Source organism: Gadus morhua, chromosome 2, assembly GCF_902167405.1.
Source record: "Gadus morhua chromosome 2, gadMor3.0, whole genome shotgun sequence".
Classification (NCBI taxonomy): domain Eukaryota; kingdom Metazoa; phylum Chordata; class Actinopteri; order Gadiformes; family Gadidae; genus Gadus; species Gadus morhua.
This window is the reverse complement of record NC_044049.1, coordinates 13,963,868-13,988,317: the sequence shown is the minus strand read 5'-3', so window position 1 is coordinate 13,988,317 and position 24,450 is coordinate 13,963,868. Positions and strand designations below refer to the sequence as shown.

Sequence of the window (24,450 nt, the reverse complement as noted above, 5' to 3'; positions counted from 1 at the left end):
ACGACGGTCGCCGAGCCTTCCCTCCGAGAGAAGGCTCGGCTAGAGCGGTTCGCCGGCAACTTATCCTATGTAGCAGTTCACTCGCCGTGTGCCTAAGCTTTCGTTAGTCTCTCCATCGCCTTGCTCACTCCCGGAGTAACAACATTTACACCCTCTCCATCATTCAACATATTTTTTACTTTGTAACTGTTTCTACTTCCAGGCACGGAATTATATGCAAACTTTCACAAAATGATTGGGCGTCATAGCAGTTATGTATACGCTCATTATACAACAGTTAGGAACCAATCAGATCGCTGGATTTAAGCCACCCGTTGTATAAGTGTTTATATGTTACATGTTTTTGTCATAGAGTGATTGAATTGATTAAAAAACATATAATTGCGGACACCTGGACTTTAACGCACAGTGTGGAAATAGATTAGAATCACTTCTAGACCAAGTCGCCGTCTTGTGTCCTCTGTTCTACTGTACCAAAGGCACTGAGAGAGAGAGAGAGAGAGAGAGAGAGAGAGAGAGAGAGAGAGAGAGAGAGAGAGAGAGAGAGAGAGAGAGAGAGAGAGAGAGAGAGAGAGAGAGAGAGAGAGAGAGAGAGAGAGAGAGAGAGAGAGAGAGAGATATGAAACTAGGGCACTATTATCTGGCCTATTTTCTCTTGCCACCAACCCCACTAGACACAGTGCAGAGATAGAAAGAGAAAGAAAGAGCAGAGAACAGGAGGACAGGACCGAGTTGAAGAAGAGAGAGGAAACGACATAAACAAGAGTGAAGAAGTAGAGGAAGGAGACGTGAGGCAGTGCTTTTGGGACAAACAAACACATCAACTGGACTTCTGTACATCACAGTCCTGCGCAACCTGGACGGTGAGAAGTCATTCCTAAAGACCAGGAGGGCACTTACCTACGCACACACACACACACACAGAGTCACACATACACACCTCTTAAACACACAGAAAAACACATACCTCGAGCATTTGACCTTTTCACCCCAACAAAAACCCACAAGCACATACACACACACACACACACACACACACACACACACACACACACACACACACACACACACACACACACACACACACACACACACACACACACATAAACACTCCTAAACTTCAATCACATAGAGAAGGAACAAACACACGCATCCCCCACAAACATTTAAATATATTTAAAAAAATATCGAACAGCTACACACGTATACAACAGATCACACACGCCACCATGTTTGAGGAGCAGGTGACCAGGGTGAAGATCACATCCCTGCTGATTCTGGTGGGCATGGGGTCCATGCTGGCGGCCGTATCCACAGACCACTGGGCGGTGCTGAGCCCGCGGGTGGAGCAGCTCAACACCACCTGCCAGGCTGCCTACTTCGGCCTCTGGAGGCTCTGCAAAAAGACCATCTTCATGGTGGAGGAGGACCCTGAGTGGAAGGGCTGCGGCCCCATCAGTCTACCCGGAGGTAGGGAACCGTCCCGATTACATTAAGACCTTGGCTGTGAATTAAGATACCGAAGCTTAGACATGATACATAGGATTATATAAGATTCAATAAGATACATAACAATCAATAGGACGAATACAATTTAGGAAAATATAGGATACATAACATCCTTCTGAAATAACGTTTCAGATAGATAGGATCATAGGATTCAATGCGATAAGTAGGATTAAATAGGATACAAAGGATTTAATAGGATACATTGAATTCCATATATTCCATAAGATTAAATAGGCTACTTTGGGATTCAATAGGATTTGTAAGATTACATTTTGTTGGCGATAACATTACTTTATTCCCTAACATTACTTTTTTTACAAGTAATAATTTATACCTTAAAGTAAAGTGTGGCTGAGAAAATATATATTCTGATGCCTGGCAAGTTTCATTCCATCATGTTTTGCTAGGTGTATTACCAGATATTATAACTATTGAAAACAAATTTGATAACAGAATCTTGCAATGTGAGTGAGTTGATACTTTCACGATCAGATCACTTTGATATGTTTCAAGGTATGTCATAGCATGCCTCAACTTGATGCCCAACCACTATTATTGTACTAACTAACCTAAATTTTGATGTAACCCAGGTTTTCTTGAGAACCATAACAAAAAATACACTATATTCACAATATTCCTATGTTAAGGAGGATATAAGGATATATATATATATATATGAAACCTTATTTTTTATGTCGTTTTTATATTATGAATATTTTAATATCGTCTGGTTATACTTGAACCACACTTCCATGTTGGTGGAAATGGATTTTCAATGGTCAGATACAGATTTTTTATTATAACGATAATTGAATAAAAGCTACATGGTCTACTTATACTTAAATACTATACGTATTTATATAGATAATATATATTTTAATATTTAATTAAATACACACACACACACACACACACACATTGTTTTCATCTAACCACTTGGTGTGTTCAAAGTGTGTGAGAGTTGTCAGGAGGGCATAAATTGGGCCAGAGCCCTGCCTAAATCATAGTGGGGGCGGGCTGAGCAGTGCACGCTCTAGTTAACCGCTCTAACCGATTTATCAGATTTTTACAGCAGACCCCCTCAAAAACTGAAGCTAACCTCGTCTCTTGAAGGGGACATATTATGAAAACAACACTTTTCCTGGGATTTGGGGTTAGGGTTAGGGTTGTTGTTTTGGATCTCTGGTGCCCCCACACACAAACACACTTTGAAAAAAGTCTGTACGTGATTTTTTGAGTGAGATATGCATTTCTGAAAGTACCCTGCCTACAGTTACCAAACGAGCGAGGAAGGGGTCACATTTGAATATTACCTCCCACTTCCCCTACCCCGTCCAATCAGAGCATAGCTAACATTTTGTGGACCAGCGGACGAGCGCTGGGCGGAGATGTTCGCGCATTTCAGAAGCAGGGATATTCCATTCGAAAATAGATGTCTAATTTGTCAGTTTGCCATGTAACTGCCTGGCAGGGAGTCCTGCGGAGCTGCCGGACTGCCTGCCGCCGAAGCTCTGGTTGCAGTCGGGCAGCTCCGGCGGGGGAGCTTCGGCGGCAGTCCGGCAGCTCCGGCGGGGGGAGCTCGGCGGCAGTCCGGCAGCTCAGCTCCGGGAGTACAATCCCTTTCTCCTCCATGTCGCGGTTCAATATGGACTTCAGAGAGTCAAGGCCAAAGTTCCTTTCCCCCAGTTCTTCTCAACCCTGTCCGAGATAACCCCCACTACGAGTCTCTACTTGTTGTGTAGTACCAGAGACGTCAGACGCAGTCTTCATGATTCATAATATCATCCAAGGCGCACATAGCTTTTGGCCATGATATTAGATATATTATATACTATTGTGGAGTTATGTAAATGATGAGACAAGAGACGGAGATGGGTCGAGTCAGCTTTACTCTCCACTTCAAACAAACGAGTGTCACTCGCACATGAGTTCAAATCGAAACTGCAGAGAATCGTAAATGTCGTGAAACACTACGGTAGTAAACCGGAACTGTTTACCTTAAAGGTACAGTCCCTTGGTGAATGTCTCACACATCAATTGTGGGTCACCACACAGGCCCCCCCAGAATTCACCCAAACCAACAGGTCCAGACCGAACAGGTAACACACAGAGAACATCGGACACCCACTAGCATTAAACAGAATACACTAGTACAAAACAGTCCCTAGAAAAATCAACGCCTAGGGGGGCGGACCAGGCGGCCAGAACGGCTGCGCTTAACAGGAGAAGGGCAAGAGGCAGGAGCAGGTGTCGAGGCCGCCGCAGGATCAGGGGCCGAGGCTGCCGCAGGCGGGCGCCCCCGCCGCGGGGGCTGAGCCAGCTGGAGCGGTTCGCCAACATCCACATGAGCAGGCTTGAGCCGGTCTATAGCCACCCGCTCAGGCCTGCCCCCCATATCCACAACAAAGTTCTTAGGCCCACCCTCCAAGACGCGGAAGGGCCCATCGTAGGGGGGCCGCAGCGGGGTACGGTGGCCATCGTGGCGGATGAAGACGTACTTGGCCGACGGTAAATCCCTGGGAACGTAGGACCGGGGGAGGCCATGGCGAGACGTCGGAACGGGAATGAAAGCGTCCGCAATGTCCCGGGACGCAGCACGATGGGAGGCAGCCGACCACGGGGCCGTGGCGTCCGGAAGAAACTCCCCAGGGACGCGCAGGGGCTGGCCGTACACCAGCTCTGCCGACGAGGCCTGAAGATCGTCCTTGGGGGTGGAGCGAAGGCCCAGCATAACCCACGGGAGGCGGTCAGCCCTGTCGCCGCGCGTAAGGCTGGCCCTGAGCGCGGCCTTCATGTCCCGATGAAACCGCTCGCAAAGCCCGTTGCTCTATGGGTTATAGGCTGTGGTGCGGTTGACATTCACCCCCAGGACCCTGGCGACCGCAGTCCAAAGCTCCGACGTGAACTGCGGCCCCCGGTCTGAGGAAATGTCTGATGGTGTGCCGAAACGGGCCACCCAAGCCATAACGAACGCCCGGGCCACCTCAGCTGCTGTAGTGGAGGACAGGGGAACCACTTCTGGCCACCTGGTGGTCCGGTCCACCATGTTGAGGAGGTAGGTGTAACCACGGGAGGGTGAAAGCGGGCCCACCTGGTCCACATTCCCGTGGTCGAAACGCCTCTCCGGCACTTTGAAGAGTGCCAAGGGGGCTTTGGTATGCCGAGTCACCTTTGCAGGCTGGCACGCCACACAGACAGCAGCCAAGGCCCTGACGTCCTTCCGCAGGCCCGGCCAGACGAACTTGGCCCCCACGAGCTTGGCAGAGGCCTTCACCCCTGGGTGGGAAAGGCTGTGGATCGTGTCGAAAACCTTACGCCTCCAGCCAGCAGGCACCATGGGGCGCGGTTGGCCAGTAGAGACGTCGCAGAGGAGTGCAGTGTTGGCCGTGCCAAACACCACATCCTCCATGAGGAGTGCCGTGGGGGCTGTCCTGTAGGCCTGCACCTCAGAGTCAATAGCCTGATCCCCAGCCATAGCTGCGTAGTCGAGGCCCAAGTGGACGGAACCAATAACCACCCGAGAGCAGTCGGCTACAAAATTGTCTTTGCCGGCCACATGCTGAACGTCAGTGGTGTACTCCGAGATGGCGGAGAGCTGACGCTGCTGTCGACCAGACCATGGCTCCGAAGACTTGGCCATGGCGAACGTCAGCGGCTTGTGGTCAACAAAAGCCGTGAACCGACGGCCCTCCAACAGGAAGCAGAAATGACGGGTGGCGAGGAAAAGAGCCAGGAGCTCCTTGTCGAAAGCGCTGTATTTCCTCTCGTTGTCGCGGAGCTTCCTGCTGAAAAAGGCCAGCGGTTGCCAGGCTCCGCCCACCCACTGCTCACACACAGCCCCCACGGCGTAATCAGAGGCGTCCGTAGTAAGAGCAACAGGGGCGGTCGGAGACGGGTACGCCAGCAGAGCAGCGTTGGCCAACGCGGTATTGGCAGCATCGAAGGCAGCCGTCATTTCCGTGGACCAATCCAACGCGTCTGCAGGCTTCCTGCCCCGCAAGGCGTTGTACAAGGGTCGCATGAGCTGGGCCGCATGGGGGAGGAAACGGTTATAGAAGTTCACCATGCCCAGGAACTCCTGCAGGGACTTCACAGTGCACGGACGTGGGAAACTGGCGATGGCGTCCACCTTGGCCGGGAGGGGAACCGCCCCCTGCGGAGTGACGTGGTGGCCGAGGAAGGTGATGGATGACCGGCCAAACTCGCACTTGGCCGGGTTCACAATGAGACCATGCTCACTGAGCCGACCGAACAGCTGCCGTAGATGCGTCAGGTGGTCGTCCGCGGACGCACTGGCAACGAGGATGTCATCCAGATAGACGAACAGGAACGGCATGTCCCGCAGCACAGAATCCATGAGGCGCTGGAACGTCTGCACTGCACCCTTGAGGCCGAAAGGCATCCTCAGGAATTCAAAAAGTCCAAAGGGCTTGATGACCGCCGTCTTGGGGACATCCTGCGGGCGGACGGGCACCTGATGGTAACCGCGTACCAGGTCCACCTTTGAAAAGACGGCGGCGCCAGCCAGGTGGGCGGTGATGTGTGCGGTACCGGGTACCGGTCGGGGGTGGTGGCGTTATTCAAGCGACGGAAATCACCACACGGACGCCAACCGCCATCAGCCTTGTTCACCATGTGCAGGGGGGAGGCCCACGGACTTTTGGAACGGCGTACAATGCCGAGGCGCTCCATGGTGGCGAACTCCTCCCTGGCGATCGCGAGCTTGGCAGAGTCGAGGAGGCGGGCCCGTGCATAGACCGGGGGGCCAACCGTGGTGATGTAGTGCTCCACACCATGCTTAGCCACAGCCGATGAAAACGTTGGCGTGGTGATGTCAGGAAACTCAGCCAGCAGGCGTTGATACAGGTCCCCGGTGGCAAACGTGTTCGCAAGACAAAGCCCCCCCACCCCCCCCAGCGTGCAGGGGAACGAAGCAAAGGAGAGGGCGTCGATCAGGCGGGAGTTGGGGAACATCCACCAGCAGCCTGTATGCGCAGAGGAAATCCGCCCCCAGGAGTGGGGTAGACACGGCAGCCATGACGAAATCCCAACCAAAACGCCGGCCGCCGAAACACACATCCACATACCTCGTGCCGTAGGTACAAATGGGTGTGCCGTTGGCGGCGTCCATCGGGGGGCCATGGCCGCCAGCCATTGTGTCCAAAGGCGTTGCCGGCAGGATGCTGCGCTGAGCCCCAGAATCGACCAGCAGCCGCCGGCCGGACAAGGTGTCAGTGACGAACAACAGCCTGCAGTCCTGACCAGCGCTCACAGCTGTTAATGAGCGCTGGCCCGGGCTTTTCCCGGGGCCCCAAAACTGCAAGGCTGTCGACACTGCTTGGCCTTGGCCCCGAACCTGGCGTGGTAGTAACAACACCCGTCGTCATGCTGTCGGCGGGCGGTCACAGCGGCTGCGGTGTCCGGGTCATACCCCTGCGGCGGAAACGGGGCCGACGTGTGCTGGGGGGGCAACAGCGCATGAACAAACTGCTGCCTGTTGGCGAGGAAAATCCTGTCGGCCTCTACAGCCACCGCCCGGTAGTCCTTGGAGGCAAAGAGGGGTGAGCTGGCCAGTGCGGTGCGCACGGGTGCTGGAAGCTGCCGCAGGAAGATGTGGGCGAAAAGGAAGGAGGGATCCGCCGAGCCCAGCACAGCCAGCATCCTCTCCATCAGCTCGGACGGCTTGCCGTCGCCCAGGCTGTTCAGGGAAAGCAGGCGGTCCGCCTTCTCCAGCTCCGACAGTTCAAAAAGGTCCACGAGGAACGCCTTGAGTGCGTCGTACTTGCCGACAGCTGGAGGAGCCTCCAACCGCGCCATACACCTGGCCGTCGTCGAGGCATCTAAGGCTGCTACCACGTGGAAATACTTACTCACGTCCTGTGTTATTCCTCTCAGCTGGAACTGGGCTTCGATATGCTGGAACCACGACCGTGGGTTGTTCTGCCAGAAGTCTGGTAACTTGACGGTGGCAGCATAGATAGCGCCGACGTTAGCCGCGTCGATAGCCGCACCGCCAGCGGCGGCCGGCGCCGGCCGGCGCCGCGGCAGGCGCGTTGTTATCACCGTCGATGTGAAACATTTTACAGCCGTATCCAACTCGCGTCGGGGGTCACCAATTGTGGAGTTATGTAAATGATGAGACAAGAGACGGAGATGGGTCGAGTCAGCTTTACTCTCCACTTCAAACAAACGAGTGTCACTTGCACATGAGTTCAAATCGAAACTGCAGGGAATCGGAACTGTCGTGAAACACTACGGTAGTAAACCGGAACTGTTTACCTTAAAGGTACAGTCCCTTGGTGAATGTCTCACACATCAATTGTGGATCACCACACTATTATATAAATACCTATATATTACATAATTTTATTATTATTATTATATTATATTATATAGAAATAGAAGTCTGGGAGAAAATACATATTTTTTGGAAAAGACATCGTGTACAAGCCCATAACTTTTAAGATTGATGAGTATTTGATTGTGAGAAAACATCATTTTACAGCAAGTGAGTGTTAAAAAGAATGAATGAATGAATTGCCTCCATCTGTTTAAACACACGCAAACTAAACACATAACGCATAATACTGTCCATGGCAATGTATATTAACGGGGGGACACATGCATATTAGCAACACAAGTCGATAACGATAATGTAAACAATATTGGTAAGAAACGGTGTTTGTTAATGTATTGCGGCATATCATTGAATAGACCCACCCATCATCTGTGTGTTAGGTTTTCTTTGCTGCATTTACATGATGACTCAGTATTTCTGAAGTTGTAGAAGAAAACGGTATTCCATGTGTGAATTAGGCCACATTATTTGGCCATAAACTGAGCCATTGGAAGTTTGAAATTCATGTGGTCATGCATCTGACTCATCGGAGACTGCAAACGCGCTGTCAAAATATCAATTTGTCAGGTTCAAATGCGCTCATGGCTCTTAAAGAGGATGGGAGATGGCACTCTCATTGGTTTATTGCACGTTACGCCCAAACCACACCTACGGGTAATTAGGCTACTTCAGGGCAACCCATTTTAGATTTTCGCTGGGCGCAAGAGTCATTTATCCGCCGGTATAATAGCAACATCACCATAGAACCGCCCACAAAGCTACTTGCGTTTGGCGCTTTTCACTTGCGTATCAGACTGTTAAATTAGGGCCAATCATGTGTGAGGTCATTCCTCCTCCTGAGTGTCTATTGACTATTTCTGGTGATTGTATGTCTAGTGTACCCCTACTGTCCACAAGCACCCCCCCCCCACACCCATCCCAATATGGATATGGAGAATTTTTGCCACGCCCCGGTGGTGGTAGTGTCATATCTATGAAAGTGGGCATTCAAATATACTACAATGATCAATTAGGAGGCTGAAGCTCTAAAGGAAGTGATGCAATTGTCCACTTCTGAGTCAAGGACAGTAACAAGTAAGCTATAAACCTGGGGCCTCTTTTATATCAAAGGGGGTCTCAAAGGACGCAGATGATTATCAACTTGGGAGCTCCGGCCTACAAAAAATGACTCGGCAAGTGCTCCATCTTGTTGTCCTCACCCAGCGAGAACTTGCAAGATTTTGGCCTGAAGTTCTTCCCAGACATACACCCTAGCCATCCAACATGCATGTCTGAGAATAAGGCCTCTCTTTAATAATGACAAAAAGTGATGATAAAAACGCACGTTAATTTTTTGTTATCTCATAACAAAACGTGGTGCCGGCTTGTGACCCCAGACTTCAAAAACTTCCCATCCCACAAAAAATGGGGACTAGAAAACTAACCTCTGTCTAATGCACATTTACTCTACTCTGGAGGTCAGGGTTAGTCCCTTTTCCCGCCTATTCGAGATAGCTAGAGATGCCAAAATGTATACGCACGTTACCCGGGTTCCCGAGAACGACGTATCCGAGATTTGGAGTTCTAGCCCTTACAGAAAAGAAGCTTGTGGACAGAAGGGGTACACTAGACATAAATAGGAAGCACACTCAGGAGGTGGAATGACCTCTCACGCATGATACTTAATTAATTGTTTAAAATAACCCTACCTCATTAAATCAATGAGCTTGGCATTTTGCTTTCACAAATAGGTTATAGGCTGTGTCACTATGAAATCTGTCCATGCACATCTCTCAGAGTGACGTTACAAGCAAACAGACAGCTATAAAAAATAACGAGTCAAGTTCATTACAAAAGTAACTTATTAATTACAAGTCTAAACTGCGGAAAATATAAACCTTTTCCGCAATTTGAAATCTGTCTATTTTCTAGCCAGCGGACCCTATTTTATGACAAAAACAACACAATTGACGGCAGCTCAGTTGCCGCCCTTAACCTCGTTAACGTGGTTTGGAGTAGAGGGGGCGGTCGATGGCAACCACCATAGAAAGTCACGTGACGTGGACGCAGGCCCATTGAAAAGAAAAGGCCAAAAAACGTAGGCATGTCACATGTTTCGAGCCGTTATTGTAAAACTACTCTGGTGTAAGACTTCTAGGGACGTGGGTTTATAAATCTGATAAATCGGATTGTTGTTTTGACGAATCAATAACTAGAGCGTGCACTGCGCCCCCACCTTTTCAAAAAAATATCTCTTGATGGAAAGTAATTGGTTTTATATTTAATTTAATTAATTCAAATATATATATTATATATAAATAGATACAATTATTGAGTTATAATATTATAAGTAGACAACAGCTTTTATTCAATTATCGTTATAACAAGATCTGTATCTGACCATTAAAAATCCACTTCCACCAATGTGGAAGGGATTAACCAAGTTCAGGTATAACCAGACAATATTGAAATATTAATAACATAAAAACTAGGCTATACGTACAGAATGTCATACATTTGACATGTATAGAGTTAGACTAGATGTATGTATAAGGATATAAACCAGTCCGAACCAGACCTGGCCCGTCGGGTACCGTTGGGTCCCGTCAGGCTCGGGTCGGGTTTCCGTGCTCTAGCGCACACCCCTTCTGAATACTCGGAGAAACGACAATCGTGTTCTGGGACACGATTCAACAGATTAACGATTGTGTGCATGAGCATGAAATCGCATGAAACCGGGTTGATATCGCATAGTAATTGTAAAAGATAATAAAAAACGTATTGGATTTTTATATTGAGGCAATAACAAATACTTCAAAATCCTGTGTTGAAGTGTTGACAAGAATGTAAGTACATCTGTATATATTATAACTAGATAATGTATATGGCAGAGCCTCACAGTATACTGTAGATCAGATAAGTTTACTCCCATTTGGATTTACAGAATTTTCAGTACATAGAAGTGTGGGAAGTGTGTGTCTTTAATGGATTTATTTTTAATTGTATGCGTAATTTTTGTCCATTGACCTCAAATGGATGTCCAAGTCTATCTGAGCTGTCCTCACAATTCTTCATCCATTAGTCATAGGACTTTGAAGACTAATCGATAAGTTTATTAAACTATACTCAGGGATGGCTGGTATAAATTGGCTAACAGGGCTAAGCCCTCCCAACCTTTTACAGTAAAAATTAAAAAATACTATAAAAAAAAAACCTTAGAACATATTGTTTTAAATTTTGGTAGAACCTAAAGCAGCAACTGCACCAAAAAGTGACAGAAAAACCCAGGATATATGATATAGCTTGGGTTTTTTCCTGTGAATGGGCTAAATGTATTCAGCCCAAGCGGAGTAGCGTAAGCGGCAATTTCATTGTGATTGACCGGTGTTGTGACACGCCCCCATTTGGGCTAATTTCATTTAGCCCAAGCACAGTAGCGTAAGCTTCCATTCACGTTTGATTGACAGGTGCCCTGACACGCCACCTTCATATGCTTCCCATTTGGGCTAAATTAGTTTAGCCCAAAGGCTGACCTTGGACTTACAGCTAGCACAGTAGCTACAGTACAGTGACCTTCGACCAATCACAGCACAGTAGCGCAAGTGCAGTATGGTGGCCGTTAGCATGAAAATGAACGAAGTGGATTATTTACCTTCTAATCGGTTTTCTTTAATGTCTTTGGAGGAAAAATTGGAAGTGAAGAGATTGGGGACACATCATCCAAACGATGTACATCACACAAATTAATTAAATGCTGACTCATCTATATAACATTTTATTATTACGCAGTGCATTACGGAATGCACTGCTTTTACTGTCAGGAGTGCGGTCAGAATATGGCCGATAATAGTGCATTTGTAAGCGGGTCAACAACGTTTCGTATCGAAACATTAAAGCCACATACATGTCCTTCATCATTGACGGCGACACAGACGTCTCTACCAAAGAGTGTGTGATCGTCTACAGCCGCATTTTGCGCAAAGGGAGATCGGTCAACATTTAAATTTTTTAATACTTTAGGCACAAAAAAGGTTTTATTTTGCTTAATGGTTTAGTTAGAAATGTTCAATTTCAGCTCAGTGAAGCACTTTAAACACCTTATTTTTCTTTTTATTCATAATTGTGCTTCAAATAAAGACACGCATTTCTCTACACCTTATTCTTGTTTAAAAATCATTCACATTTTATGAAAGTTATGAACAGAGATATAAAGGTGACCTCATGGCGTCTGGAGCCCTGTGAAGTATTGATAAATGTAATGCATTCGTTAGCCCACCCACCCAAAATCACCACCAGCCGTCACTGACTATACTACTATCTACTAAAGATTGCTGTTCACAAATAACGGAAGGAAATAATAATTAGTCAGCTGGAAAAATGCATAAAAATGTACCAACAAAGTCTGGTGACCATGACTAAACCAACCGATGCATCGACTAATCAAGGGGCAGAAACGAGGCAGCCCTGAAGTCTATACAGTCCTCTTGCCATCCAGACATAGTGATGTCTGTGCAGACTCAACCACTATATTTGGTTGACATTGTCCTCATTTCAAATGATCGAAAATATTACCTTTTTAAAGTTAATATAAATAAATAAAAAGGTTTCATTTATAAACAGAAACAAAAGGTACATTTGAGACAAAACAAAAAATTAAAACAAAAATGTATTCACTTATGACACCTCCCTCCCTCCCTCCCCGGTTTCAGGCCAATCCCCGTTACGTGATCATACTAAAAGACTCTTGAGGGTCACAGAGACTGAATTCCACATCTCCATCATAGTTTCCTTTGCTGCATGTACTCAAGCAATTAATAGCTCAAAGTAGACAATGTCGAGGAATTCTAAAACCCAAACTCTACCGGAAAGGGAGTGAGGAGGCTTCTAACGTGTGGCAATACATTTTTTCGCTGCTGTAAGTCCGGCCAATATAGCTTGCTTTTTCAGTGGTGAAAATCCCAAATTAGACAGGTTAGGGACAGGTTTAAAATGAGTGTAGCATGAGTATGAGGGAGGGTGAACTCAAACATCACAGTGGTTAGAGGCTACAATCTACCAAAACCCAGCCACTTGAGGGCATTCCCAAAACATATGTGCGTAAGTACCATACACTTGGTTAGTGCAAAGGGTGCAAATAGGGCTAGCAATTATTCATCAAGCAGAGCTTATTGGGGGTAAAGATAAACTCTATTTAGGAAATTATAATGTATTTGCTGGTAATCAGAATTTCTCGAAGCCAGCAGTATGTTGGACAAGACTTTGTCCTAATCAAGGGCTGAGTCCAAATCTGGGAAGTCCACTGCTCTGGGATTAAATGTTAAAGTTTGGAACCTCGGCTGCTTGTACCTCTGAGTCTAGTGCTATGTAAAATTGCATGTAATGGGTGTGGTAAGAGAGGACTATGCCACGGTTGCTCATTGGCTGGCCAAATTCTATTGGCTGGCAAGGCAGAGAAGGGGGAGGTGGCATCTCCCCTTATGACGACATACAGGGAAAATTCCAAAACGGTGCGTCTGAGCTTCGTTTTTCTCAAAAACAGCCAACAAAATGTCTAGCTACTGGGGGAGCATAGGTAGGCTAGGGGAACTCATATTCATGTTAGAAAACATCAGAGTGGGACATTTTCATGCCATGGGATCTTTCAGTCTTCCAGGTTATGGAAATCCTGAATCCAGCACTTCCAATCCTGCACAATAGAGTCTGGTATCACATCGTCCCAGACGGTCTTCTCCCGTCACAATTTCTGTAGGATCCTTTTTGCAGGACTACTCGTGCCAACATTCCAAGGGGATCATATACAGAACTGAGAGTCGACAGAATCCCCCGTCTTGTGTGGTGTCGGTCATTGAGGATTATTTTGAACTTGAAGACGTCCAACTGAACAGACCATTATACACCTACCATCCTCTCCACAGGTAGTTTGTCATGGTCCAAATCCATTTAATTTGCATCCCTCATTACGTTAACTTTCAACAGACGAACGTCACCACACAAATGCAATCCGCAGTGACATTGATTCAGCCACAATGCGATTTCAACACAACAGCACAGCACAGCAAACGGAGGCCACAGCGTAACACGCTGTCAAACCAGCCCAATAAAAGTTGCCGACCGCCACCAACCAAGCACACGCAACACAAGCCAAAACCAAGGGTCCACAAACGGCAGCCCTTCTAAATTGTGTTCAACTTTGCGCGCCCTTCTCCGGTGTGATCTGGTGCAGGCATGTTGGTTGCTGTTTCGGACCCTGCATCCCGCTGCTCCTCTAGAGCTGCAGCGGTCTCCCGCAGCAGCTCTGCGACCATCTTTTTCTGCCATTTTCACGTTTTACTGTTAATTTAGTTAGTTTAGTTTAATTTATTTATTTCAGGACAATGCACATTAATAAACATGTACAGCAGTACACATAAATGTGCCAGATTGAAGCCCTGGGGCTAATTTCCATCTGTAGTCCATAAAACAGGTCGATGTAACAGTACAAATGACGAACGATATACAATAGTAAAATTTGCTATATAAAACAGGGAGAAACAGAAAGAAAGAAAAAGAAAAACAGGACAATAGATTAGCATGTGTTAAAACAGAGACACAATTCATTAGTATGCTCTACTGGGCATATACGGTACAGCATACAGTCAGAGGTGGTTGCACGTTTGGTTGGCTCTAAGCCAGACCTTTACTTGGCTCTTGAAGGTGGCCAGAGTGTGACACAGTGCGTCACGGCTGAAGGAGGTTTTTCTAAAAGGAACCCAAGAGTCCCTATTTACAACAGCTCTGGTGATCCGAGTCTGTCTGTATTTAATAAACTCATGCAGTGGGGGTGGTGCCAGGCCATGTAGTGCTTTATAAATTAAGCATATAGAGGAAAATTTACCGAAATTATCAAAGCTCACTAAGTTATATTTCTCTAAGATGTTGCAATGATGATAAGAGAACGTTTTTTTTTATCCAGAGTCTTGAGTGCCTTTTTGTACAGAAGCTCAACTGTTTTTAGGATAGTGGAACCCGACATAGACCAGCTGGTGATGCAGTAGTTCTGATGTGAACGTATCATTGAGTGCAGAAACATCAAAGCAGCTGCATCTGAGAGGGATCCTCTGATTTGGTTAAAATTACAAAGATTGAATTGATTTTTTTTGATTTGATTAATTTTATCATGGTTTTTGAAAGAGATTCTGGAGTCTATAGTCACGCCTAAGCATTTAAACTCATTAACAACTTCCAACTCTTCTGTGCCCAAGAACACCCCAGATTGTGAAAGCATTGTAGTAGAAGGTTGCTTTGACAAACAAACAGGTTTTTTTGCATTTAAGATAGGACACGATCTATTGAGCCATGTTTGTATATGTGTAATGTTGTATGTTGAGAGCACACATGCTGCCTTCTCAGGATCGTTTGGTTTAGTAAAAATTACCGTGTCGTCGGCGTAAAGCTGGACCTCAACATGTAAAAAGTATTCTGGTAAATCATTAATATATAATGAAAATAAAATGGACCCCAATATGGACCCTTGGGGGACTCCTACTGGACAACCCATGTAAGCAGAACTGGCCCCGCCCACCACGGGGCATTGTTCTCTGTGTGACAGGTATGAGTGAAACCAATTAATAGTTTGAGCAGAAAAATTGAAACGGGACAATATAGATAGCAGCACCTTGTGATTGACGGTGTCGAAAGCTCTTTTTAAATCTAGGAATACGGCACCAACGCATCTATTTCTATCTAGCTGACATTTGATTTTTTCCATGATCATGGCCAATGCAGTCTCGGTAGAGTGGTGAGGCCGAAACCCAAACTGCATGCTATGTAAAGGTTTTTGGCTATTGCTGAGGAATTCAATGATTTGTTTAGTGATCCATTTTTCAATTATTTTGGAAGCAATAGGTAGAATGCTATAGTTATTCATGTCAGATTTATCCCCAGTTTTAAATACTGGGGTGACTGAGGCCAATTTCCACACCATAGGGACGATTTCATTTTTTATAGATAAATTAACCAAGTACATGATTGGGGATGCTAACGCCTCCTTATGTGATTTTATAAAGCTAGTGTCGAGTCCATAAATATCCTTGGCTTTAGAGTTGTTCAAAGCCGTTATGATATCAATAACTTCTGGTTCTGTGATTTCTTCAATGTAAAATTTGGGATGAGCATTGTCAGATAGAGCAGGAACCTATTGATCAGGACCCTCAAAAGAAATGAATTGTTTCACCAAATCATCAATTGATTTAATGAAGAAGGAATTAAGTTCTTGTGCCAGAACAACAGGGTCTCACACCAGCTGATTGTTAATTTTTAATTCCAAGCTTTTAGTTCCCTGACATATTTCTTTACTGTTACCTTTAGCGTTTTCAATAATTTGGATTGAAAAGTTTGCTTTGGCCTTGCCGAATTCGGACGTCACTTTATTTCTGACTCCTGTAAGGTTTAGTCTGTCTATATTATATTATCCCTATGCTTCATTAGCTTTAAACAGGCATAGTCGAGCCAGGGGAGAGAGTTGGACTTCTTTCTCCCATGGCGCCCCTCCTGGAGAAAGAGAGGATGCCCTCTCTGATTTTTGAGAGAAATAAGTCACTGCCAGCATCTGCATCCTCGCTTCCATAAGGCCAATCCAGTCAATATCTTTCAGAGCTCTATCCACATTTTCTAATTTATTCTTGGGGATTGTCATATCAACAGTATGGTTGGTTGATGTATAACATCGTTTTTCTGAGCGTTTGACCTTTCTATAGAAAGAGCGGCGCGGAGGTGAAAACTGTGTCGGGCGATAAGAGGTGATCTTCGTTCCTTAACTGCTGCATCGCTGGCCCTCGGTTGTTGTTCAGGGGTGGTGGAAAAAAGTGTTCACTTGTGAATGAAAACTTGTTGATGGTAATAAAATCCAATAAACAAAAGATAATGCACTAAGATGACGAAGATATTGACGACGGTAAACGGTCGTAAACGACAGTAAACAGAAAATATCAAGAGCGCCACAAACCCCCTTTCCATAACTCCCGCAGTTCCCAGTGCCTAGGTATATAGATTAAATCCCACATGGGTCAATCAAACGGAAGTGACATGAACCACAACAGTGTGAGCAACCTATCAAAATAAACCAATAAACAAAACAGACTGATTATACATTTTGGCCCCTACATTGTTCTTGCTGTAGGATGAACTCCTGACCAACTAGGTGTAGACCAGAGGGTATTGCATGGCGCTGCAAAAGCCTTTTTTGCTAACCTAAAGTTTTGGGCAATTTACGTTATTTTTCAGGTTTTGGTAACTATAATGGGAAATTCTATTTTCACATTCTATTTCTCTAAGTACCATTTGTTGGTATGTGCTGGTTTTCCCTACCGCCTCAGGGAAGGGAGAGGCCAGGGTTCCTTCCAACTGATTGAGGACCTCTTAGAGAGAAGTAGGGCGAACTCCTATCTGAGGGCTCAGATTATTATTTCAGTTTTATTGTTTGCTATATATTAGAACTGGAAAAAAACTAAACTGCAAGAATTGGGGTGTTGTAAAACTAGTGACCAGCAGTGTATTTTTACAATCTTTTTGTTTTGTGCGTTTTAATGTTTAATGTGTTTGGTAATGGAGGTAGTGTTCCAGCCAATTTTCTTTTTGTGCCAAAATTCACACACATCTCAGAATACGCCTTCATTGTTTACAAACTATAAAAGGATCTATATTTCCGTACTTCCAATATGCAAATCGATTGTATTGATTTGTTCTTTGCTAAGGAAGTTTGCAAATTAAGTTAATTGTTTGCGTGTGTGCACATACGTACCTCAATAAAGATGGATTTGATGAATGTCTTACTAACCAATTTCCCAATTGCACTTTGCAAACTTGAAGCAATCAGGTGGTAATTAAGATAGATATTAGAGGGTAATAAATGAAGAATTACACGTTATGAAATCTTCAATGCACAACCATATTGTGTTAAATCTATCTTTGAAGCAAGATAAATTGGACTTACTAAGTGGATGCGGTCGTCGTTGACTCGTACACCATGGTGGCATGAATGATCCATTCAATTGGCGGATTGGGTACCATGAACGCGAACTGTGCGCACAGATTCATACATCTATTTATTTTTCTATACTGTATTTATTATTTTTCTATCAAGGGGATCTTTTCCAAGATTTGTTTAGGGAATCCATCTTGCATGTCAATCACAGGTGTTTAAAATGCAACAGTTCTTGATGACAGAGATACGTATGTTGGTAGGGAGCAGAGCGGGAGGGGATGTATTTTGGGTTGTTTAGTTTTTCTTTCTTTCTTCCTTTTTTTACCAACCAACCATCCAACTCTGGAACTCACAGCACCTTACCCACAGCCTCTTAAAGGAGCAGGCAGAGGTCAGGCATCTCGCTCAAGGATGCCTACATGTAGACTCTGGACATCAGGGATCGATGCCAGTACATTTCAGCTGGGAGTCAATTGCCATAGCCCCTATATCTGCCCCTCCTTCTCATCTGTCCCTTCCTCTATCAAGGCAGCTCCCACAAATGGTGGCAATGTATTTGATAGCAGATCATTATTCATAACCCAAGTCCATTCTGTGGTTCGAACCCCAGAATAAGCAAATTCATGTTGATGAAGTCATTGATATCCAAGCGCTGATACATCATTTAGATAACCTAATGGGTTTTTACAGCACATGGGTGGATCAAGATATTTTTTATAGTACTTAGTACTTTTATAAAAAAAATATACAACTTTTGAAAAGAAAGTTACGCATTGAATTTTACCTATGAACACAGTTTAAGGACCAAACACACACACAAACACGCAGACATACAAAAAGATTTTCTGCCCTGTGTTTTGTGTCTGCCAACAGATTGCAGGCATCCCATTCAAACCTACCTTTTTAAACATCACCACAACTGCCAACCTTTTGACCCATCCCAATAAGAAGCCAAGATGGCGATAATCACATGATGATCATCTGCTGTACGACTGATGGTTAGACGGCCATTATTCTGGCTTGTTTATCCTTAAGAAAGAAAAGAGGAGGTTGTTTGGGTGGTGAATGGATTAAAGCAGAAATAGGTGAGAGACATGGTAGGAGCGGCTTAAGAAATAGAGAGAGAAGAAACACAGAGCGAAGGGAAGGTACTGTGGTATGTGTTAAAAGAGAAAGGGATGAAAATAGTAGGTGGATTTCAACAGGCATAAAGCAATGGTTTTAATTAATGAGACAGCTGTTACAACCTTGGACGAGTCTCGCCATTAGCCACACACGCAAGCTCTATAAAACAAAGCCACAAACCCCTCTCTTTTCGTCTCACAGAGTCACCCAAACAATTTACCACAGAGATTCGAGAACCCAAATCATTTCTAAACTTGCCCGTTATAAATTCAAATTATTATCTAGCCGATGTGGTTCTACGTTAGAAATGTTTGCTTGTCACTGCATTATTTACGCGATGATAATAATAAATATAGCTACATAAATACATTATATATTTTTTCATTACCGACATCATCATCGTCATAATGTATCTGAATATCTGATCCCTGGAAGTTGCTTTTGAGAAGAGCTGAAAAATACAAAATTACTATGAATCAAATGCTCAAAATCATCAGCATAATAATCATCCTCTCTGATTTTTCAAGTGCAGTTAATGGCTAGGGAGCTTTCTGGAGTCTTGATGTTTTTATCTTCCTTCACCCATGTTTGTGCCACACCTTCTTTCTCCCATGATGTAACTTGTGTTGCTTAATACTTTTAAACGTTTGTTTTTTTCTGAGTATTTCATTAAGGAAATAACATGTTGGTATAAAAACATGAGAGTCAATAAATCAATACAATAAATGGGGAAAAAAGCAATGGTTATATTGTGCTATATTAATAAATTCCACTTGCGTTTTCTGATTAATCTAAGTATTATTCCCAAGAGTAGACCATACATACAGAAATATACCAATCTGAAGAATATCTAAAACCAACTCTAATGCTAAACAGCAATTGCAAACATTATTATCTCACGCACACACATACACAAACGCACACACACACCCTCTGCATTTACATCGGCAAATTGATAAAACCAGTAAAGACCAGCGGCAGCCTGTTGCTAGGTTACCTCTTTGGTGATCCTCATCGCGGGAATCAAACAGCTCCGCGTTAAACACAAATACACGCTTGCACAAACATGTGCTTGCACACAAAGGCACACAAACTCTACACACCTACAGAGACACACGTGAACACACAGAGATACCTTTATAGAAAGAGAAGGAACCAATGGCTAGAGGAGGAGAAGGAGGAGGAGATAACTGACCCCCTCAATCTTCTCTTCCTACTTTACTTCTGTCAGTTCCTCGCTGTCTTCTAGTCGACAGCAAGAAATGCCAGAAAGTCTTTGAGGATATGACTGCACAAAGTCTATTTCAAAGAAAAAGTAAATTGAAGGACTGCAGAAAAATGAAAAAAGTGCAATTCAACAACACTACGTTTAGCAGAGCCAAGCACCCTCAATGTCGGGTGTGGCTTGAAACTGCTTCGATAAGGATACGGAGTGGTCAGAGATGGTTCGATTCTTAAAATGCTTGGGTTACTTTAATTTCTCAATGGAGTAAATCCACAAAGCATTGTTAGGCCCAATCCCATTTATAACCCTTACCCCTTCAAAACAAGGGGGAGGGGTAAGGGGTAGAAATGGGATTGGGCCTTATGTTGGATTCTTTTTCTTATTGTTAATTAGAGCATTAATTTTATATGAATATATATTATAATTCCTCATAGCAGATCTAGCTAGCCTGTCAATGGTAATTTTCAGCTAATGTTCTCTATTTTTCACCAGAAAACTGGCTCTAGCGTAACACAATAATGCTGGCGGCTGGTTAAGTTAATAGCGCTGCTGGCTGTAAGAGACACCTGCCTTTTACACTCACTGACAGCATCACAGCTTAACACAGAAAAACAGAGCCACCTACACTCTCTCCACTTCAATCAGTGTTTCATCTCTCTCTCCCCCTGCCTCTCCTGGCTCTCCCCCTCTCTCTCTCCGTATCTCTCCACCTCTCTCCCTTTTCTGTGATTATTTCCCCCTGACTTACAACCCTTATAGAGAAAAACTGTTCATACTTCAAGCACTTCACGTCGGGGGAAGAGGCAGAACTATTTGAAGTGAAGACCCAGAAAGGTAAGGCTGCCCCTCCACCCCCCCTTGTCTTCTCTGTTCAAACTCATCCAGAGAACATGCCCTGTTGGTCAAAGGTCATCCTCCAATAGGCTGCTTTAGAGTTACATTGTCTCACACACACACACACGCACGCTCGCACGCACGCACGCACGCACGCACACACGCACACACACACACACACACACACACACACACACACACACACACACACACACACACACACACACACACACACACACACACATAGACAATGATTGCCATCCCCACATTCTCCATTCATTCCATATATTCTGATCTCCAATCACGGAGTTTCTCCCTCTATACACTATATGCAGACACACACACAATTATTTGTTATATTATTTATATCATATATTATTATTTATCCAGCACGAATCCACAGTTTGCTGAATATTAACGAGAAAGCAATCTGTGGTATTCTGAATGGCAGTTTGAATTTCAGGGGAATCCAGTAGACTGTCAATGTTTAATTATTAAACTATGACTTTGAGTGGCAGGAAGAAGGCCCCTCTCGTATCTGAACTGGCACTACTACTGCCCGTTAATAAACACCCAATCAATAACTAGGAATCAATGAATTTGTGTTGTGTTGTGTTGTGGTTCGTTCTACTGCGGCTGCTCCAAGGGATCATTCGATTTATATTGATCTGGTAAATCAATTCAGTATACCTCGAAACCTGGAAAGTTAGTTAGTTTATTCACCAAGGTTTCTTCACTGTCTTTTCTCACCTTTCTCATCTCCTCTCTTCCCCCACCCTCTCACTATGTTTTCTCTCCCTCATCCATTGTTTTTCCAACATCTCCTTCTATCTCCTCTCTCTTTCCTCTCCTTGTCTCTTCAACCTATCTCTCTCTCGCCTCTTTTCCCTCTCCTTGTCTCTCCATCCTTTCCGTCTATCTCCTCTCTCTTCCCTCTACTTGTCTCTTCATCCCTTTCTATCTCCTCTCCTCCCTCTTCTTGTCTCTCCATAATCTTCCTCAGAGTACAACATCTCTGCGGCTGCCATCGCTATCTTCAGCCTGGTCTTCATGACACTGGGCACCCTGTGTGTCATCTTTTCCTTCGGCAAGGGCAGAGACTACCTGCTGAGACCTGCCGGAATGTTCTTTGCATTTGCAGGTCAGCCAATGGCGGGATAGGTGTAGGATTAACTGGTGTGGTTTGCAGAGTAATAGATGAAAGAGGTATAATTCCTTGCATACAACAAACCCCTTGCATGGGTATAAACTACTGGGGAACCACATTGTGATCCATGTATTTCTACAGTGGTAGGGTGTTTATTTGAAACCTTTTACATACACTTTACCATACACTTATTAACACTTTATGGTGCTTGCCGAGTTTGTGTTGGCCAATGCTGCACTGGCCGATCACTGCCTCAAGCAACATGATTGGTTTAAACAAATATGAAACGGAGAGAAAGTGAAACGACAAAGTTGTACATGTGGGACTTACATGCCAATGACCTGCCTTGCCGGTTATCTGTGTGTTGCCCCAGGCCTCTGCATCATCATCTCAGTGGAAGTGATGCGGCAGTCTGTGAAGCGCATGATCGACAGCGACGAGACAATCTGGTTCGAGTACTACTACTCCTGGTCATTTGCCTGCGCCTGCGCCTCCTTCACCCTGCTCATCCTCAGCGGCGTGGCGCTGCTCCTTATCTCCATGCCGCACATGCCGCGTAACCCCTGGGAGACATGCATGGACGCAGAGCCGGACACTCTGGACTAGACAGCTAGGCTCTAGGCGGCTAGGACCCGCGGGGAAGAAAGCACTGGGACTGGAAAAGGATCAAGACTAATTGAAATGAGTGGTTGAGTTTTGTCCCTTTAGGTGTATTTGTATATCAACCTAAATTAAATCATCTTCTTACCCAGTTTAAACAACGACAGTGTTTTATAGAATAACGTTGGATCAAAACAAATCTAAAAAGTGGTTGAACTTTGTTGCTTTAGGTGTGAGGTGGAGGGGTATTAGACAGACAGGGCGTAACAACGATTTTTGTGTTTTCAATTTTGGGGGATAATCTGCATATCACAGGTTGCAGGCCAACCTAATTCTATCGATCTGTAAACCCAGTTTAACCAAGTCAGAGTTGTACAGTACAGTTAGTCTAAACACCTAAAAATAACTAAATTCTAATTATAGCACATTTTGAGTTCTGCATGATTCAGTCTAACGCAGTATATTATAAAAGTAAAAAGCATTATTTTTTACTTGAAAAGTTTGAGCAAGCTTTCTTTTGAAAGATATCAGGTTGAGAAAGAAAATTCTTGCCGTGTTTTTTTTATTGTTACCTATTAACATACATTTATATTAATGTACAATATTCTAGACCATAATAAAAGTATGTTAAAATTAAATCAAATACCCTTAAGAAGCTATTTTATATCAGTAGTATGTATAGAATAGGTACATAATGACAAGAGCTTTATAGTATTTTGCAGGATGCTATAAAGGTTTGTAGTAAAAGTGTTACAGCTTTATTCCATCTTATAATTCTTTTTTAAGATAACTATTAATTATTTACACTATTTATAAGCTGTTTCAACTATCAATGGTGATTTCGAGATGACTCTTTTTAAGTGAAATGAATGTTGGAAAATAGAACTTTGAGTTTTAGTGCAAATTGCATCATCTTTCTATATATATGATGCAAAATAAAAAAAATGTTAGGCACATGTTCTTGAATGCATTATTTCCCTTTCAGCAGCAACACAATGGAGAGTGATTGCCTTTCCCTCTGTTGAACATTTAACATATGTTGAGCTCTTTCCCACAACCTCCTTCTTCCCACTGCCATAGTTCCTGTATAAGGTATCTTACTGTATAGGGGAGAGTGGGGTTAGATGAGCCGGGTAAGTTGACCAACCCACCCCTGTTTTTAGGCAATTGTACACATTTGTTGTAATTTGACCATCAATTCAGGAAGCACCCATAATTTATATCTGGCAGTGATGGATATAATATCACAATAAACTGTTATTTGCTTGTCAAAGTGTGTTTTTAAGATAAAAACTGCTATGTCAAAGCAAATTGATCCATGGGAAAAAATATATGTAACACATGTTGGTGATTTGCCATTGTATAAAACGATGGGAAAAGTTTAGCCAAAGACGAGCCTGAATTGTTAAACTAGGAAGTGACCCACATGCTATGGGTTAAGTTGGGCCAGTCATTCAACTTATCCAACCATGATGCACTGAAGTTAAATTAGGTCTCTAAAGTATAAAAGGTTATTATTATTACAATACTACAATGTAGTATTATTGATTTGGTTATTCACATTTTTAAACATTGTAGAATTTCTAGAAAAACTCTCTTTCAAGAAAGAGAGAGAAAGGAGATGGAGAGAGTAGCCACTGATGTTTAGGGTGAAAATCCATCAGAGATTCAAAGTGGAAAAAAAAAAAATATTGATAGGTTTAATATTGTTT

At 44.2% G+C, this 24,450-nt stretch overlaps 1 protein-coding gene across 1 annotated transcript; it reads left to right on the top strand.

Annotated features, from left to right (window-relative positions):
• The first annotated feature begins 700 nt into the window (after window positions 1-700).
• On the top strand, window positions 701-23,852 carry LOC115558413 (voltage-dependent calcium channel gamma-1 subunit-like). The gene is made up of 4 exons (XM_030376512.1): window positions 701-1,470; window positions 20,917-20,991; window positions 21,995-22,132; window positions 22,512-23,852. Exons 1-4 carry the CDS (start codon window positions 1,230-1,232, stop codon window positions 22,742-22,744), a joined length of 687 nt encoding a protein of 228 aa, XP_030232372.1. The 5' UTR covers window positions 701-1,229; the 3' UTR covers window positions 22,745-23,852.
• The last annotated feature ends 598 nt before the right edge of the window (window positions 23,853-24,450 follow it).

Excerpts from the sequence above, each read along its gene's own strand:
- LOC115558413 (XM_030376512.1), top strand. The coding sequence starts at position 1,230 with ATGTTTGAGGAGCAGGTGACCAGGGTGAAGATCACATCCCTGCTGATT. Across the intron at positions 20,992-21,994 it reads TGAAGTGAAGACCCAGAAAG|AGTACAACATCTCTGCGGCT; the intron begins GTAAGGCTGCCC and ends AATCTTCCTCAG. Across the intron at positions 22,133-22,511 it reads AATGTTCTTTGCATTTGCAG|GCCTCTGCATCATCATCTCA; the intron begins GTCAGCCAATGG and ends GTGTTGCCCCAG.